The sequence below is a fragment of the Bos indicus genome, chromosome X (assembly GCF_029378745.1).
Source record: "Bos indicus isolate NIAB-ARS_2022 breed Sahiwal x Tharparkar chromosome X, NIAB-ARS_B.indTharparkar_mat_pri_1.0, whole genome shotgun sequence".
In the NCBI taxonomy this organism is placed as follows: Eukaryota; Metazoa; Chordata; class Mammalia; order Artiodactyla; family Bovidae; genus Bos; species Bos indicus.
Genome location: NC_091789.1, coordinates 38,127,307 through 38,143,611, shown reverse-complemented (window position 1 = coordinate 38,143,611; position 16,305 = coordinate 38,127,307). Strand labels below are relative to the sequence as shown.

Below are 16,305 nucleotides of genomic sequence, written 5' to 3'. Positions count from 1 at the left end.
ATGGTATAGAATCTGCCTGTGATCCAGGAGACTTGGGTTTGATCCCAGGGCCAGGAAGATCCACTGGAGAAAGGAATGGCAACCCTCTCCAGTATTCTTGCCTGGAGAATTCCATGGACAGAGGAGCCTGGTTGGTCCCAGGCCATGGGGTCACAAAGAGTCAGACATGGCTGAGTGACTAACACATTCACTTTTCAACATCACCCAACACTCAAAACCATCCTGGCTAGACAGGTGTTAGAATACAAAGGATGAAGGAGAAAAATTATAGGAAGAAGAGTGGATCAAGGGAAATTATGTCTGTGCAGGTGAAGTAGTCTACCCTTGGGGTAGACTGTAAAATGTTCATCAAACTCCTAATTTATCCACCCCCTCCTTTCCAACTTCGTAACCATAAGTTTGTTTTCTACACTTGTGACTATTTCTGTTTTTAAATAAGTTCATGTGCACCTTTTTATTTAGATTCCACATATAAGCAATATCATGTGATATTTGTCTTTCTCTGTCTGACTTACTTTACTCATTATGTCAATCTCTGGGCACAGCATTATTTTTGATAAATAGATCAGCTTCATTTTAACCTCAATTCTTATGTCTTGATTAGGAAGACATAGGAAGACAAAGTATCTAGATATTTAATGCAATCCCTATGGAACTCACAATGCTCCATTTTACAGGAATGTAATAGCCAACCCTAAATAGATATGGAATTTCAAGGGACCCTGAATAGCCAAAATAATCCTAGAAAGAAAAAAAAGTTGGAGGACTCAATTCCGGATTTCAAAACTTAGTCCAAAGCTATAGTTATTAAAACTGTGTGGTATTAGAGTAAGGATAGACACACAGCTCAGTGGAATAAAGAATCTGGAAATAAACTCATCAATTTATTCATGTATATAAAGCCCAAAGAGTTGAAAACAAGCATTCAAAAAGAACCCGTACAGGAATGTCCACCACAGTAGGCACAAGAGAGAAGTCACCTAAATGTCCGTCCACTGCTGAGCAGATACAAAACATGTGTGGTCTAGCCATACAGTTCAGTTCAGTTCAGTTCAGTCAGTTCAGTTGCTCAGTCATGTCCGACTCTTTGTGATCCCATGAATCACAGCACGCCAGGCCTCCCTGTCCATCACCAACTCCCAGAGTTCACTCAGACTCACGTCCATCGAGTCAGTGATACCGTCCAGCCATTTCATCCTCTGTCGTCCCCTTCTCCTTCTGCCCCCAATCCCTCCCAGCATCAGGGTCTTTTCCAATGAGTCAACTCTTCGCATGAGGTGGCCAAAGTACTGGAGTTTCAGCTTTGGCATCATTCCTTCCAAAGAAATCCCAGGGCTGATCTCCTTCAGAATGGACTGGTTGGATCTCCTTGCAGTCCAAGGGACTCTCAAAAGTCTTCTCCAACACCACAGTTCAAAAGCATCAATTCTTTGGCGCTCAGCCTTCTTCACAGTCTAACTCTCAAATCCATACATGACCACAGGAAAAACCATAGCCTTGACTAGATGGACCTTTGTTGGCAAAGTAATGTCTCTGCTTTTGAATATGCTATCTAGGTTGGTCATAACTTTCCTTCCAAGGAGTAAGCATCTTTTAATTTCATGGCTGCAATCACCATCTGCAATGATTTTGGAGCCCCCAAAAATAAAGTCTGACACTGTTTCCACTGTTTCCCCATCTATTTCCCATAAAATGATGGGTCTGGATGCCTTGATCTTCATTTTCTGAATGTTGAGCTTTAAGCCAACTTTTTCACTCTCCACTTTGACTTCATCAAGAGGCTTTTTAGTTCCTCTTCACTTTCTGCCATAAGGGTGGTGTCATCTGCATATCTGAGGTTATTGATATTTCTCCCGGCAATCTTGATTACAGCTTGTGTTTCTTCCAGCCCAGCGTCTCTCATGATATCCTCTGCATATAAGTTAAATAAGCAGGGTGACAATATACAGCTTTGACGTACTCCTTTTCCTATTTGGAACCAGTCTGTTGGTCCATGTCCAGTTCTAACTGTTGCTTCCTGACCTGCATACAGATTTCTCAAGAGGCAGGACAGGTGGTCTGGTATTCCCATCTCTTTCAGAATTTTCCACAGTTTATTGTGATCCACACAGTCAAAGGCTTTGGTGTAGTCAATAAAGCAGAAATAGATGTTTTTCTGGAACTGTTTTGGTTTTTCCATGATCCAGCGGATGTTGGCAATTTGATCTCTGGTTCCTCTGCCTTTTCTAAAACCAGCTTGAACATCAGGAAGTTCACGGTTCATGTATTGCTGAAGCCTGGCTTGGAGAATTTTGAGCATTACTTTACTAGCATGTGAGATGAGTGCAATTGTGTGGTAGTTTGAGCATTCTTTGGCATTGCCTTTCTTTGGGATTGGAATACCATACAGTGGAATACTATTCATCCAGGAAAAGGAAAGAAGTGCTGATTTGTGCTACCACGTGCATGGGCCCTATGCTCAGTGACAGCAGCCAGACACAGAAGGCCACCTATTTATTGTTTGGCTCCATCTCTGGGAAGTCTCCAGAACAGGCAAAGGGCTGTGGATAGAAACCTGATGAGTGCTTGCCTGAGGACTACGGGGGTGGGGTGGGGGAAACTGCAGGAGGGGGCAGTGGGGAGTCACTGCCTGGTCGGTACAGGGGTTTCTCTTTGTGGTGGTGCCAACGTTCTGGAACTAGACACAGTGGTGATGGTGGCCCACCACCACCAGTGTATACTTGGTGCCACTGGGTGGTCTGCTGCCTTCTCCGTACAAAGGTCTCCTTCCGTGGAAAGAGAGAGTTCCGACAAAGAGAGGGTCCAGTGGGCAGGGTGAGCAGGATTCTGCCAGCGTCATGTCTTTGCAGGCTCAGGCCTGCGGGGGTCGGGGTGGGGTAGGGGGCATGGGAAATCGGTGATCTCAGGGAGTCTGCCTGTCACAGACTGTGTGCCCCGACCAATGAGGGGCCAGTCCATGGTTGCTAGGATACGGAGTAGAGGTCTGAGAGTACCGTTTGTCTTGAGAGGATGGGACCAGCTGACTCATCCCGCTGCATCTCATTTCACCGCATCTCATCCTGCCACATATCATTCCACCACACCTCATCCCACTGCATCGCAAAGCGAGGCCTCGGAGAAAGCGGGCTCAAAGGTCAGCATGCCAAGTAAAAGGGGCCGTTGAAGGTCATCTGGTCTCCACTCCCACACCGCCCGTGCTGAGTTGTCTTTCTCCGTGAGCCACATGGAGCGCCTCCTGTGGGAAGGCCACTATGCCCAGCGCCTGAGTTCGTCCGCACCCATCTTCCTAGCAGCCATCATGTAGCACCTGACTGCCAAGGTCCTGGAGCTGGCAGGCAACGAGGCCCAGAACAGCGGTCAGAGGCGCATCACCCCAGAGCTGGTGGACACAACAGTCCACCATAACGTTCTGCTCAGCAGCTCTTTTGGGATGACAACCATCTCCCTGGTGGCCCTAGCCTGGCACTAGCTGCTCAACCACACCCGGGTCCCAGGTCCCCGGCACCCAGACAGGCCTCCCCCCGGCTGTCGGGTGCCAGGCCTGCTCACTGACCGACCGCACAGCCCGGTGCCTCGGGCCCAGTCATGTCGAATCAGTAAGTGTTTCAAGACATCCCTGTTTGTGCTTCAGTCACTTGGCCTGGGAGGTGGTGGTGGGACACCCCTCCTTCGAGAGGTGGGGGTCGGGGGTCTGACTGGAGCGGAGGGGGAGTGTTGTGGGTATGGGTGGAGTCAGGGATGGCAGGCAGAGAGGAGCGGTCGCCCACGGTGACAGTGCATGCAGTGGCCCTGGTGAGAGAAGCTGGCTGTGGCGGGGGTGCGGTGGAGTGGGGTCTGTAGGGGAGGCCGGGGGAAGGAGGGCTCCCTCGTTGGATCTGAGCAAGTAGGACCAAGGCCAAGTCCCCAGAGGGACCAGGGTCCTGGTGGCGATGTTCAAGACCGAGAGGACGGCGTCGTGGTAGGGTGAAAGTGCCAAGGTGACAGACCGCCCCGCAGCGTGGGATGCAGGGATGGTGGACAGCGTGCTTGACAGGGGTTCCCATGGCCATAGGGGCTAGATGCCCATGGGGGCAGGGGCCTAGACCACGAGACTGCGGCAGAATGGGGACTTGGGTGGGCGGGACACAACCCGCACGTATGCAAAGTCGGAATCAGGGTCACCCGGGATCACCAGTTGACTTTTTGGTCGTGTGCCTTTAGAGATGCCTGGAGATGCCCTGCTTGGCAACCTGTGGGAGCAAGCTATAACCTAGCAACGGCCGGCTCCCCGCCAGGACCCGCTATTTGCATACGGCGCCGGCAACCAATCACGGCCCCACCTCCGCGCCCGCTCTTTTGCATATCACCCCGGCGACGGGAGCGTCTGGGCGGCCGCACCGGCGCCATCGCGCTGTGGGCCCGAGCCGGACGCATGGCACGTCGCCGGTCGCCGCCCGGTCGCGTCAGCGCGCCTGGAAGCGCCGGGGCGGCGAAGATGGCGGCTTCCGCGGCCGGCCTGGGCGGCGGCGGCGCGGGCCCAGGGCCCGAGCCAGGGGACTTCCTGGCGCGCTACCGTCAGGTGTCCAACAAGCTCAAGAAGCGGTTCCTGCGGAAGCCGAACGTGGCGGAGGCCGGCGAGCAGTTCGCCCAGCTCGGCCGCGAGCTGCGCGCCCAGGAGTGCCTGCCGTACGCGGCCTGGTGCCAGCTGGCGGTGGCGCGCTGCCAGCAGGCGCTCTTCCACGGGCCCGGAGAGGCGCTGGCGCTGACAGAGGCCGCGCGCCTCTTTCTGCGGCAGGAGCGCGACGCGCGCCAGCGCCTGGCCTGCCCCGCCGCCGCCGGGGAGGCCCTGCAGGCCGCTGCCGCCGCGCTGGGCGCCGCCGTGCGCCTGCACCTGGAGCTCGGGCAGCCGGCCGCGGCCGCCGCGCTCTGCCTTGAGCTGGCGGCCGCCCTGCGCGACCTGGGCCAGCCGGCCGCCGCCGCTGGCCACTTCCAGCGCGCCGCGCAGCTGCAGCTGCCCCAGCTGCCCCTGGCCGCCTTGCAGGCGCTCGGCCACGCCGCGTCCTGCCAGCTGCTGGCGCGGGACTACAGCGGCGCGCTGGCGCTCTTCACGCACATGCAACGCCTGGCACGGGAGCTCGGCGGCATCCCTTCGCAGCCCCCGCCCCCGCAGCCCGCAGCCCCCGGACCTCCGCTCCCTCCCGGCGCGGGGCCGCCGGCTGCAGCCGCCCCGGCCGCGCTGGGCGCCTTCGCCGACGTGCTGGTCCGCTGCGAGGTGTCCCGCGTGCTGCTGCTGCTGCTCCTGCAGCCGCCGCCCGCCAAGCTCCTACCGGAGCACGCGCACACCCTGGAGAAGTATGCCTGGGAGGCCTTCGACGGCCACGGGCAGGACAGCAGCGGCCCGCTGCCCGAGGAGCTCTTTCTGCTGCTACAGTCCTTGGTCATGGCCACGCACGAGAAGGACACGGAGGCCGTCAAGTTGCTGCAGGTGGAGATGTGGCCCCTGCTGAGCGCCGAGCAGAACCACCTCCTGCACCTCGTTCTGCAGGAAACCGTCTCCCCTTCTGGCCAGGGGATCTGACGAATCCCTGACAAGAACCCAGCCACGCTGTGCCTGTTCCTGAAACTCACGCACCGGCCTGAGCGTTTGCGGGAGCGTGAAAGATCTTGATCCCGCCGCTTCTGCCTCTGCAGTGTATCTTACTTGTCTTGCCACCGGAGGAATGTAGTTGACTAAAGTCACCTTGTTTCCATAACAGTGGCAGAAAAAAAACCCATATAATAGAATCGGAGGACACAGCTCACCTCACCAGAAATTTCAACATAAACGAGAATCCCTTGGGTTCCTTTCACCCAATTGTCCCCCCAACCCGCTTCCCACCCCCCAGAAGGCTCCCCTTTCCCAACATCCTTGTTTCACACAGGATTTATTTGCATAGCTCTGGCTCGGAACTCTAGCTGCATGATTTTTTTCATGGTGATTTTGATTCCTTAGCGTATTGTGATGTCTGCCTGCGTGATCGTCCAGTTCCTCCTTTGTTCAATGCGCCTCATACGTTGGAATCATTGTATTCAGTACTCCGCGGTTGTCACTACAGCCCTCAATACATGATAAAGCCTTTCTGACTCTCCTGACTTGTGGTTTAGATTTATCTCCTCTGTAAAATGGGAATAGCTTATCTACTTGTCAGAAGGCAGAAGCACAAACAGATAGTTCCCTTTTAGATCCGAGGTGGATTCATTCACTCAAAATGGACACTGCCTATGAATCTACAGAGATCATTTGCGATGTGGTCCTTAGCTGCAATGTGTATGTTTTCGGTACAAACGGGGTGGGCCTGGGAGTAGGGGAGAAGGCGGGGTGAGCTCCAGCGCAATGGTGTCAGATGTGCACTGGAGTTTTCAGTTGCGGTTGTTCCGAGAGGTCCAGGTAATCCATATGGGCAGGTTTTACTTGTAGTATGGACCCTTCTACAAATCTTCAACTCAAATATATCAAATCAGCATGCTTCTTTGGTCTAGTGTGATCAGGTATATGCCAGACTGTACCCTTGGTCCCCAGAAGCAGGATGGCGTTCCATTTTTAGACACTAGATTTCTGGTCCAAATGATACATGCAAACTGACTTAGCTGTTTTCTCAGGTTTTCTTTAGCGCTGAGTGTGGTGACAAGAACTCTTTAGAATATATTCTCATTCTCAGCCATTCAGTTTGGGAAAATGCATCTTTTAGGCCGAAGTTGTAGACAGCACTAATCTTTTGTGGGTGAGTTTTAAGCACTCAGTTTGGGAATCTATCTTGCTTTTGCATATTTGGTGGGGAAGGGGAATATGTGGAGTGTTGTATGACATAAGTGCCCCCAAATGGGTGGGACTTTTAGGGTATGCTTTTGGACCTCTATTTCAGCAGTGTAGAAGCAATGGCTAAGCAAGTATAGGGGAGCCCACTGGAGACATATGCAGGCACCCCTCCTGTGCCCTCACGTGGCTGCCAGGCAGGGTCTTTCCAAGCCCTAAAAGCCCAGTCCAACTTATTGCCAAGGCGGTGAGGGTGCACGCTCCCTTGTGTGTTTGCTTTTTCTGGGACACTCAGCCCTGGCTGCCTCCCTTACTGTCCTTAGGACAAGAATGCTCAGGAATGAATTATGGAGTGTGCCTGGTGAGAGCATTTGGATTTAGGTGCAAAGTAAAGCCTCCTTTGTTGTTGTTTAGTCACTAAGTCATGTCTGACTCTTTGTGACCCCATGGACTGTAGCCCACCAGCCTCCTCTGTCCATAGGATTTCCCAGGCAAGAATACTGGAGTGGGCAGCCATTGCCTTCTCCAGGGAATTTTCTCAAGCCAGGGATGAAACCTGCATCTCCTTCACTGGCAGATAGATTTTTATTACTGAGCCACCAGTGTAGCCCTTAAAAGCTTGCTTTGAGGGAGTGAGGTGAGGAATTACCACAGAGCCTGGATTTGCATATTCAAGCCTAACTTTAGAAAACACTGAAGGCTGTTTTCTGTTTGCCATTGGCTCATTTATGTGTCTTCCTTAGATACTTTGTAGTACAGAGAGCTGGGCTAAGGCCACATCAGTTATTTTGACAGAATTTTCTTGCTATATATCATCACCTGGTGTCAACATTAACACTGATTTCTAACACAACCAAAGATAAATATTTTAAAAGGACAGGATTAGTGTTCTTTTAAACTTGAAAACCAGAGGGAAAGATCTGCATCATTGGCAGTTCAAAATTCACATTCAAAATATTATGAAATATTGAAAATAGTGGCCAGTGAAGCAATGATCTTTAAAAGGTGTTGGGTTCTTTTGCTCCCTTTATGAGGGATTTTCTGTGATGAGACGTTGCTTATGAAAAAATATTTTGCATGTGAATGGTTGCCCAGGTGGTTTACACCTGGTTTCCTGGGGTTTCCAGGTGGTAAAGAATCTGCCTGCCAATGCAGGAGAGCAGGAGACTCGGGTTTGATCCCTGGGTGGGGAATATCCCCTGGAGAAGGAAATGGCTACCCACTCCAGTATTCTTGCCTGGAAAATAAAATGGACAGAGGAGCCTGGCAGGCTATAGTCCTTGGGGCTGCAAATGACTGAGGGACTGAACATGTGGATGGTACAAAGACTTTTAAACATTTGAGAACCATTATACTGGAGGAAGATGACTAAGACTGAAATGTGTAAATTAATCAGGCATGCTCTGGGATGACAGAGTTCTGGTTAGTGTGAACTGTAGAGACATCTCTATTGCCATTAGACTAGACCACCAGTCCAGAAACTTGTTTGGTAGAGGAGATGGAGATATTTCAGTTTTTTTGATCCAACTAAACATTCAGTGACTAATATACTATGACTAAGGGAGGTTTTCCCAGGAATGCAGCACTGAGTTGTACTGGAGCCAGCTAGGACTAGCTTGTGAGAAGCAATTGTGGCTGGCTGCTCCCAAATCTGCGTTCAGTGACCTTGCATCAGCAGCTTGAAATCAGGTATGATGGGAAATACTTACATCATGGAAATCCGCAGATGTTACAAATAAAGGCCCTTCCCCTGACTGTCCTCCATTTTGCCCCAGAGCTGGTTGTTAAACATTCGCCAGCCCGCCATTGAATGAGAGTATAATTTACAGCAAAGAGAATAAACGTGATCATATCCAAGATGCTGAAAAAGCACTTGATGAGTTTCTACAGCCTTTCCAAATAAAGTAGGAGCAAGAAACTTTTAAAATGTGATAAAAAAATATTTGAAACTAACAGTGAACATTATATTGAACAGTGAAATATGGGATCCATTCCCATTAAAGTCAGAAGCAAGAAATACTCATTTATAATAAAGATAATTTATCTATATACATATCTATCAAACTTCAGACAAAAGAATAAAGAGCATTTTGCTCACCACCCAAGTCTACAAAGACTGATCTGCTGCAGCTGGTGATAGGGTACTGGGTGTTCAGAAGAAGAGATTAACAGGATAACAGGATGAGGCACTGTGTGTTTCAGAACTTAAACACTGTGTGTTTCAGAAAACTCAAGATGATAACAGGATACTCTGTGCTTTGGACAGACAGGTCCTTAAGTAGTTAATATGCATTTCAAGAAGAATTGTAATGAACCCTGCTTTTTGCATCTTCCCATACATAGAAAAACAGTATAACCATGAACTTGAAGCATCTGTTCTTTGTGAGTAGCAGTAATATTTCACCAAGATGTATGTCTGACTACATGTATGCCTTAACAGCAAAACATGTAAACTAGCTTCCCCTCACCTCTTTGGAGCAGCTCCCAGAGCTATGTGAGAGACTTGTCTCCCAGACTATATTCCTCAGTAAGACCCTGAATAAAATTTAACTCACAGCTTTAACATTGTGCATTTTTCTTTTAGTTGACAACACAATATATACATATTTATGTGTCTGTGTATATATCTCTGATTATACATATATTAATCACAAAAACATTTAGAGTGATTATTATTTTCTGTTTACCAGGGCCTGTTAGCACAATCCCCTGGAGAAGGAAATGGCAACCCACTCCAATATTCTTACCTGGAGAATTCCATGGACAGAGGAACCTGGTGGGCTACAGTCCATGGGGTCACAAGAGTCTGACATGGAAGTCATCATAATGTCTTCCATGTAATGGAGCAGTATGGTGTTCTGTGGGATGTCAATATATTTGGGGTCTCTAGGGTCTATATTGGGCTTTCCTTGTGGCTCAGTTGGTAAAGAATCTGCCTGCAATGCAGGAGACCTGGGTTCAATCCCTGGGTTGGGAAGATCCCCTGGAGAAGGGGATCCACTTCAGTGGCTACCCACTCCAGTATTCTGGCCTAGAGAATTTCATGCGACCATGGGGTTGCAAAGAGTCGGACAGGACTGAGTGACTTTCATTTCACTTTCAGGGTCTATATTATGATAAGGAACAAAGGAACTGACATCGCTTTGAGGCATCAACCATAAAGTTCATACTCGTGTTCCCACTTCGTAAATGCAAATCTATTCTGACTTTCGTTGTCAGTGTGAATGAAGAAGAAAGCATCCTCCAGGTCTGTGGTTCCATATCAGGTACCTGGTGCTGTGTTAATTTGCTCCAGAGGAGATACCACACTTAGAGTTGTGATTTTTTTTTATCACCACCTGACTAAATTTGTGATGATCTGTCACTTTTCCATGACTCATCTGGCTTTTGTTAGTGGCCACTTAGTGGCCTAAGGAGACTAGCCACTGGGTTGGAAGGCAACTATTCCAGGTGGAGCAACTGAAAGACTTGTGTGCACAGCAGGGATGACTGCTTCAGAGACTGGGGAAAGGTCACCTCCTTCAGCAGAGAAGATTTAGGGCAATTTAGAGGTTTGCAGTTCACAGCCTCATTCATGTCTGCCTAAATGTACCCACCCCAGGTCTCAGAGTTCCACCCGTTTCCACCAGTACCATTACCTTAGCATAACAACCATATCAGGGCTGACCATTTAATTGTGACTGCAACTCTGCAATTCACATGCTTTGCTCCTAGGTTTGGTATAAAGTCCAAGTATCTGCCTATAACCCCAGGACATGGAAGACTCCTCCAGAACTCCATGATTCCATCAAGAATCTATCTATCTATCTATCTATCTATATATATATATGTTCATGGATGTTCTTTGTATATATTCATAACATTTAATTTCTTCCCTCCCCATGTATGCTGAAAAAGAAGATGCATACTCAATTGTGTCCAACTCTGCAACCCTGTGAACTAGATCCTGCCAGGCTCCTCTGTCCATGGGATTTCCCAGGCAAGAATACTGGAGTGGGTTGCCATTTTCTTCTCCAGGGGATCTTCCCACCCAGGGATTGAACCCGAGTTTCCCGTGTCTCCTGCATTGCAGGTGGATTCTTTACCACTGAGCCACCTGGGAAGCCCGGACATGAAAAAAATCCAGGTCACTCTACTGTCAGATGATGCTAAACTGGTTGCCATAGCAACCAGATGCTACTAACTTCCCAATGTCTTCCTTCCGTATCTGAAACTCATTCTATTGTATCACCGATGACAATCTGAGAAATTGTGATGCCACCACATGTCATGGGTTATTCAACATCCAATCTTCTCCCTAAGTAAGGAATTATACCTATCTTCCTTGAATATATTAGCAACATAGTCCTAGAATTCCATTTGTAGTGTCTGTTTCCTGGGGCTACATAAGAGATCCTTCATACTACCTTTTTTGTCCATAGGTCCATCATCACTCTATTGCCTATGAATGGAAAATGCTTTTTGGGGGGGCCAAGATGTTGAAGCCGAAACTCCAATACTTTGGCCACCTGATGTGAAGAGCTGGCTCATTTGAAAAGACCCTGATGCTGGGAAAGATTGAAGGCGGGAGGAGAAAGGGACAACAGAGTACGAGATGGTTGAATGGCATCACTGACTCAATGGACACGAGTTTGGGTAAACTCTGGGAGTTGGTGATGGACAGGGAGGCCTGGTGTGCTGCTGTTCATGGGGTCACAAAGAATCAGACACAACTGAGTGACTGAACTGAACTGAAGTTTCTAGAAACTGTGAGTGTTTGTTCCATATCTGAAATCTGTCAAAAGCTCCTCAAAAGATTCAAGCATTCTCTTGAAAAGGACTAATTACATACCATTAAGGTCCCAGTGGAGTTCCCCCGATAACCCTGCCACCGCTGTCCATCGAGGCTGTACATGATGATAAACTGAGAGATGTACAGGCTGGAGAACTTCTGCCGGGCACCCTGAGTCAGGATGCTGTGAATAATCATCGGCGCCAACAGATCCACCTGCCGATGAAAGCAACACTTGGTTTTACATGGAGGTATGTGCCATATTCTGAAATGATTTCTCTGCTTAAGAAGAATCTGCTTCGATAGAGAGAAGCCCAATATTCTCTTGGAGGTGCAAGTGCAACAGAGACCAGTATGGAAATGTAGATGTGTGGGAAGCTGTGGAATCAATGACGGGAAGTGTGTTCACTGAGTTCCCAGGCCACGTCCTGACAAAGGAAATCACTTTGGAATCACTGAGCCCCACTTTTCTCTATACACATCCTTAGTGCTGCACACCTGGACCCCATAGCAGGTGCCTCCCTGACACACCAACCTCTGACTGGACAAAGCCATTTGCCTTCTCTGTCCCCAGACTACCCCCCTCCCACCATCACTATCAGTGCTAAATTACTGTCCCTCCTGCAAGTGTTAGTGCAGAAACTCTCTCCTGGTTAGCCTTTCCCGACTCATCCAGAGAACTTTCGGGTGGCTTCTTTTCTGCTTCCAGTCCACTTTGTATATAATTTCATTATAGTAAATTATTGCACCGCATTGTGAACTTTTCTTTGCTTTTTGCCTTCCTCTTTAGACTGAGATCCTGAAGACAATAAGCCTGTCTGAGTCACCTAACCTCTTTGTGTCTCAATTTCTTGCTCTGTACAGTGGAGTTAATAATGGTATTTATCTCAAAATGTTACCAGAAGGATTACAGAGTTAATACATGCAATGTGCTGAGTTCACTGCTGGTGCATACTAAACACGTAATATGTTAGGTTTTACATTCTCTCTAGCCATGGCACCTAACAGGGATCTGATGGAATATCAATCCTTAGCAGTAAGGAATGATTGGGTCTGAAAGAAGGGGGCATGGGTCATACAAGCATTACAGGAATTTTGACATCAGTTGGTACTCTAATTTCTCCCAGATGCCTGGCACACTCAGCTAGGACTGGTCTGGACTCTTGTACTTAATGACGATCTTTCTCAGTTGACTAAGCTCTATCTATACATCATTCATTCATTCATTCATCAAAGAATATATTTTTAGCATTTGTTATGTGCCAAGCACTCTTCTTGGAGAAGGAAATGGCAACCCACTCCAGTATTCTTGCCTGGATAATCCCGTGGACAGAGGAATCTGTCAGGCTACAGTCCACAGGGTCACAAAGTGTTGGATATGACTGAGTGACTGAGCACAAGCACTTTTCTGGGTACTAGCAACAGAGTTGTGAACAATAAAAAAAGCCCTGCCCTCATGGAACTTACATGGAGAAGGAGAAGGGTGTGCAAGGAAGGAGGCGTGTTTGAACATTAGTCCTGACTGCTCACATGTTGACATGATAATATTTTTGGATATGTTGGATTAAAGAAAATGTATTATGATTTTTTTTGGTAGAGCCACATGGTCTGCAGGATTTTAATTCACTGACCAGGGATTGAACTCAGGCCCCCGGCAGTGAAAGCACTCAGTCCTAACTACTGGATCACCAGGGAATTCCTGAGAAGATGTATTATTAAAATGAATTTAACATGTTCCTATTTTAATGCAGCTACTAGAAAATGGAAAATTACACATGTACTTAGCATTTATGGTTCACATGATATTTCTGTTGGCCAGCACTGCTCCAGAGGACATAGGGAAGGGAAAAAAGATGAAAGACTGAGTCATTGAAAAAAAAAAATTGAGTTAACCTAAGGACACTTTCAGTAATGACTCCAAGTTGGTTGACCAGATTTGGCCTAACTTTAGCAGGCTTTTCTTACTACTCTGTGGTGTAGAATTTGTGAAGAAGACGGCTTTGGTTTTAGAAAAGGAAGAAGCCACATTTTCTTGCCTTGTGGGACCAGGGATCAAGCCATTTGTTTTTGTGTTAACATGAAGGAATTGGAGGACTCAAGGATACCTAGGCAATTGAAGACATCTAAAAAAAGAATACGTGGTCTTTAGAGGTGGTAAATTTGATGTTATAGAAAAATATTCAGAGATTCTAATCCCAGTAGAAAGATTAAAAACACAGTGTAGGACTTCCCTGCTGGCACAGTGGTAGAGTCTGCCTGCCAGTGCAGGGAACATGTGTTTGATCCCTGGTCCTGGAAGATCCCACGTGCCTGGGGACAGCTAAGCCCATGAGCCACAACTACTGAGCTCCTGCTTTAGAGCCTGGGAACCAAAACTACTGAAGCTGGTGCTCTGCCACAAGAGAAGCCACCACAGTGAGAAGCATGCACACAACTAGAGAGCAGCTCCCGCTTGCCACAATTAGAGAAAAAACTGTTCAATGAAGACCCAGTGTAGCAAAAATAATTAAAAAACAAAACACAGAGCACTCAATTCTATTCCTGAGTCTTTCAGTCTTGACTCTTTTGGTACAAATCATAAGCCACTCTGTTCTTCAGTTCTTTCCTTGTCTATTACTTGGGGTTTGATGAAAATGACTTAGGCAGGAAGGAGGTATACAAGGCATTGAGCTTGCCAAAGGAATGTGTGATGTTCTGGAATGCAATGCATTTTCTAACCTTGATCCAAGGAGAGGGATCCTTGGTGCTCCAGGCGTTGATTGATCCAGAATAATGAAGTCTGGCCAGCTTGGGGGCCCACTGTCCTTTGCTCGAGAAAGGGAAGAGAGATTAGATTCAGCTGGGTTGGTCCTGTACACGTGGGAATAAAATTACTCTCTTGAGAAAGGTTAATCTTAGCTGTGAAGACAAAGGTATAAAGCAGAGTAGTATCAATGACTACTGAAGTGTTTGGCTTGTCCTTCTTGTCTATTTTATTTTCTAAAATTTAGTAAGTTTGTTGATTGTTTGTACCTCTAGTTAGCTAATACTAATGTGTCACCAGCACCATCAATTAATATTATTTCTCTATTACATAATCCATGTTCACTGGAGAAAAATTAGAAATAAAAAGAAAACATAAGTTAAAAAAAATAAAAGAAGTATAAAACATCATCCATCCAAAGAAAAATAGTACTATTTTGGTATATATCTCTCAAACATCTTTTTCAAATGCTTTTTTTCCCCTCTAAAATGGAGTTTGGCAAACTTTTTTTCTGTAAATAATTTAGCCTTTATCATCTGGTGTTGTGACATTTAAATGCTGTTGTAGAGTGAAAGCTACAGAGACTTCTCTGTAGCTCAAATGGTAAAGAATCTGCTTGCAATGCAGGAGACCAGGGTTCAATCCCTGGGTGGGGAAGATTCTCTGGAGAAGGGAATGGCAATCCACTCCAGTATTCTTGCCTGAAGAATCCCATAGACAGAGGAGCCTGGCAGGCTACAGGCCATGGGGTTGCAGAAAGTCAGACATAACTGAGCAACTAACACACACAGACACACACACACACAGTGAAAGTGCCCACAGATAATTGTAAATGAATAAGTGTGGCTTCTTTATGAACACTGTAATTAGAATTTCATATAATTTTCACGTCATGAAATATTCTTGTTTTTTTTTTTCCCCAATCTTTTAAGAATAGAAAAATAATTCTTAGCTTGAAGGCCATACAAAATCAGGTGATGGGCTGGATGTGACCTGTGGGCTACAGTTTGAGAAAAATGCAGCTTCTTGCTACAGCAAAGAGAATGGATTGAAGGGAAGCCATGTGGAAGGCAGGCAGGACATTTAAAGAGGCAGAGGCATTACTTGGGTGAGAAGAGAAAATAGATTGAGAGGCACCTATGGAGTAGAATTTACAGAAGCATGAAGATGGATTGTTTATCTGAATTTTTCCAACAGAAATAAAAAAACATATAATCAGCTCAGTGCTTTGAGAGAAAGGAATACTGTTTACCATATTGTCCTGAAGCTGTAATCTGAAAATCTCTAATGCGTCCAGAAGCCATTCCCAGTGGAATTTGACACTCTGAAATCAAACCAGGGGAGCACAATTGTTAGAAGTGCAGAAATAGAGCTTCACAAATGCAGGTCAATGAGAACACCAAGAAATGCTCATATTTTTAAGTGTTTACTACATGGCGAGAATTGGATGCAAGATTTTTATTGTACTATCTCATTTAACTAGTTCTAACAGGAAGGTGCTAGAACTACTCAGATTTTGCAGCTGAGTAAAGCAAAGACATTACTTTGCCAACAAAGGTCTGTCTAGTCAAGGCTATGGTTTTTCCAATAGTCATGTATGGATGTGAGAGTTGGACTATAAAGAAAGCTGAGCACCAAAGAATTGATGCTTTTGAACTGTGGTGTTGGAGAAGACACTTGAGAGTCCCTTGGACTGCAAGGAGGTCCACCCAGTCCATCCTAAAGGAGATCAGTCCTGGGTGTTCATTGGAAGGACTGATGTTGAAGCTGAAACTCCAATACTTTGGCCACCTAATGGGAAGAACTGGCTCCTTGGAAAAGACCCTGATGCTGGGAAAAATTGAAGGCAGGAGAACAAGGGGACGACGGAGGATGACATGGTTGGATGGCATCACCAACTCAATGGACATGAGTTTGAGTAAACTCCGGGAGTTGGTGATGGACAGGGAGGCCTGGCATGCTTCGGTCCATGGGGTCGCAAAGAGTCGGACATGACTGAGCAACTAAACTGAACTGAAA

At 47.1% G+C, this 16,305-nt stretch overlaps 3 protein-coding genes across 5 annotated transcripts in view; 2 read left to right on the top strand and 1 right to left on the bottom strand.

Annotated features, from left to right (window-relative positions):
• The window catches only part of F8 (coagulation factor VIII), a 142,391-nt gene that overhangs the window by 10,755 nt on the left and 115,331 nt on the right, over positions 1-16,305 (bottom strand). For all 3 annotated transcript variants that reach the window (XM_070785447.1, XM_070785448.1, XM_070785449.1), the window contains 3 exons: positions 15,539-15,610; positions 14,262-14,347; positions 11,604-11,759 (listed from right to left, as the gene is read on the bottom strand). In XM_070785447.1, the coding sequence (XP_070641548.1) occupies positions 11,604-11,759; positions 14,262-14,347; positions 15,539-15,610 (314 nt within the window). The remainder of the gene's footprint in view (positions 1-11,603; positions 11,760-14,261; positions 14,348-15,538; positions 15,611-16,305) is intronic.
• On the top strand, positions 2,693-3,635 carry H2AB1 (H2A.B variant histone 1). The gene is given in 2 exon segments (XM_070784074.1): positions 2,693-2,814; positions 3,166-3,635. Coding segments are annotated over 2 exon segments (426 nt in total). The 3' UTR covers positions 3,470-3,635.
• Positions 4,397-9,335, top strand: F8A1 (coagulation factor VIII associated 1). Its single transcript, XM_070785450.1, has one exon. The coding sequence runs from the start codon at positions 4,412-4,414 to the stop codon at positions 5,555-5,557; it is 1,146 nt and encodes a 381-aa protein (XP_070641551.1). The 5' UTR covers positions 4,397-4,411; the 3' UTR covers positions 5,558-9,335.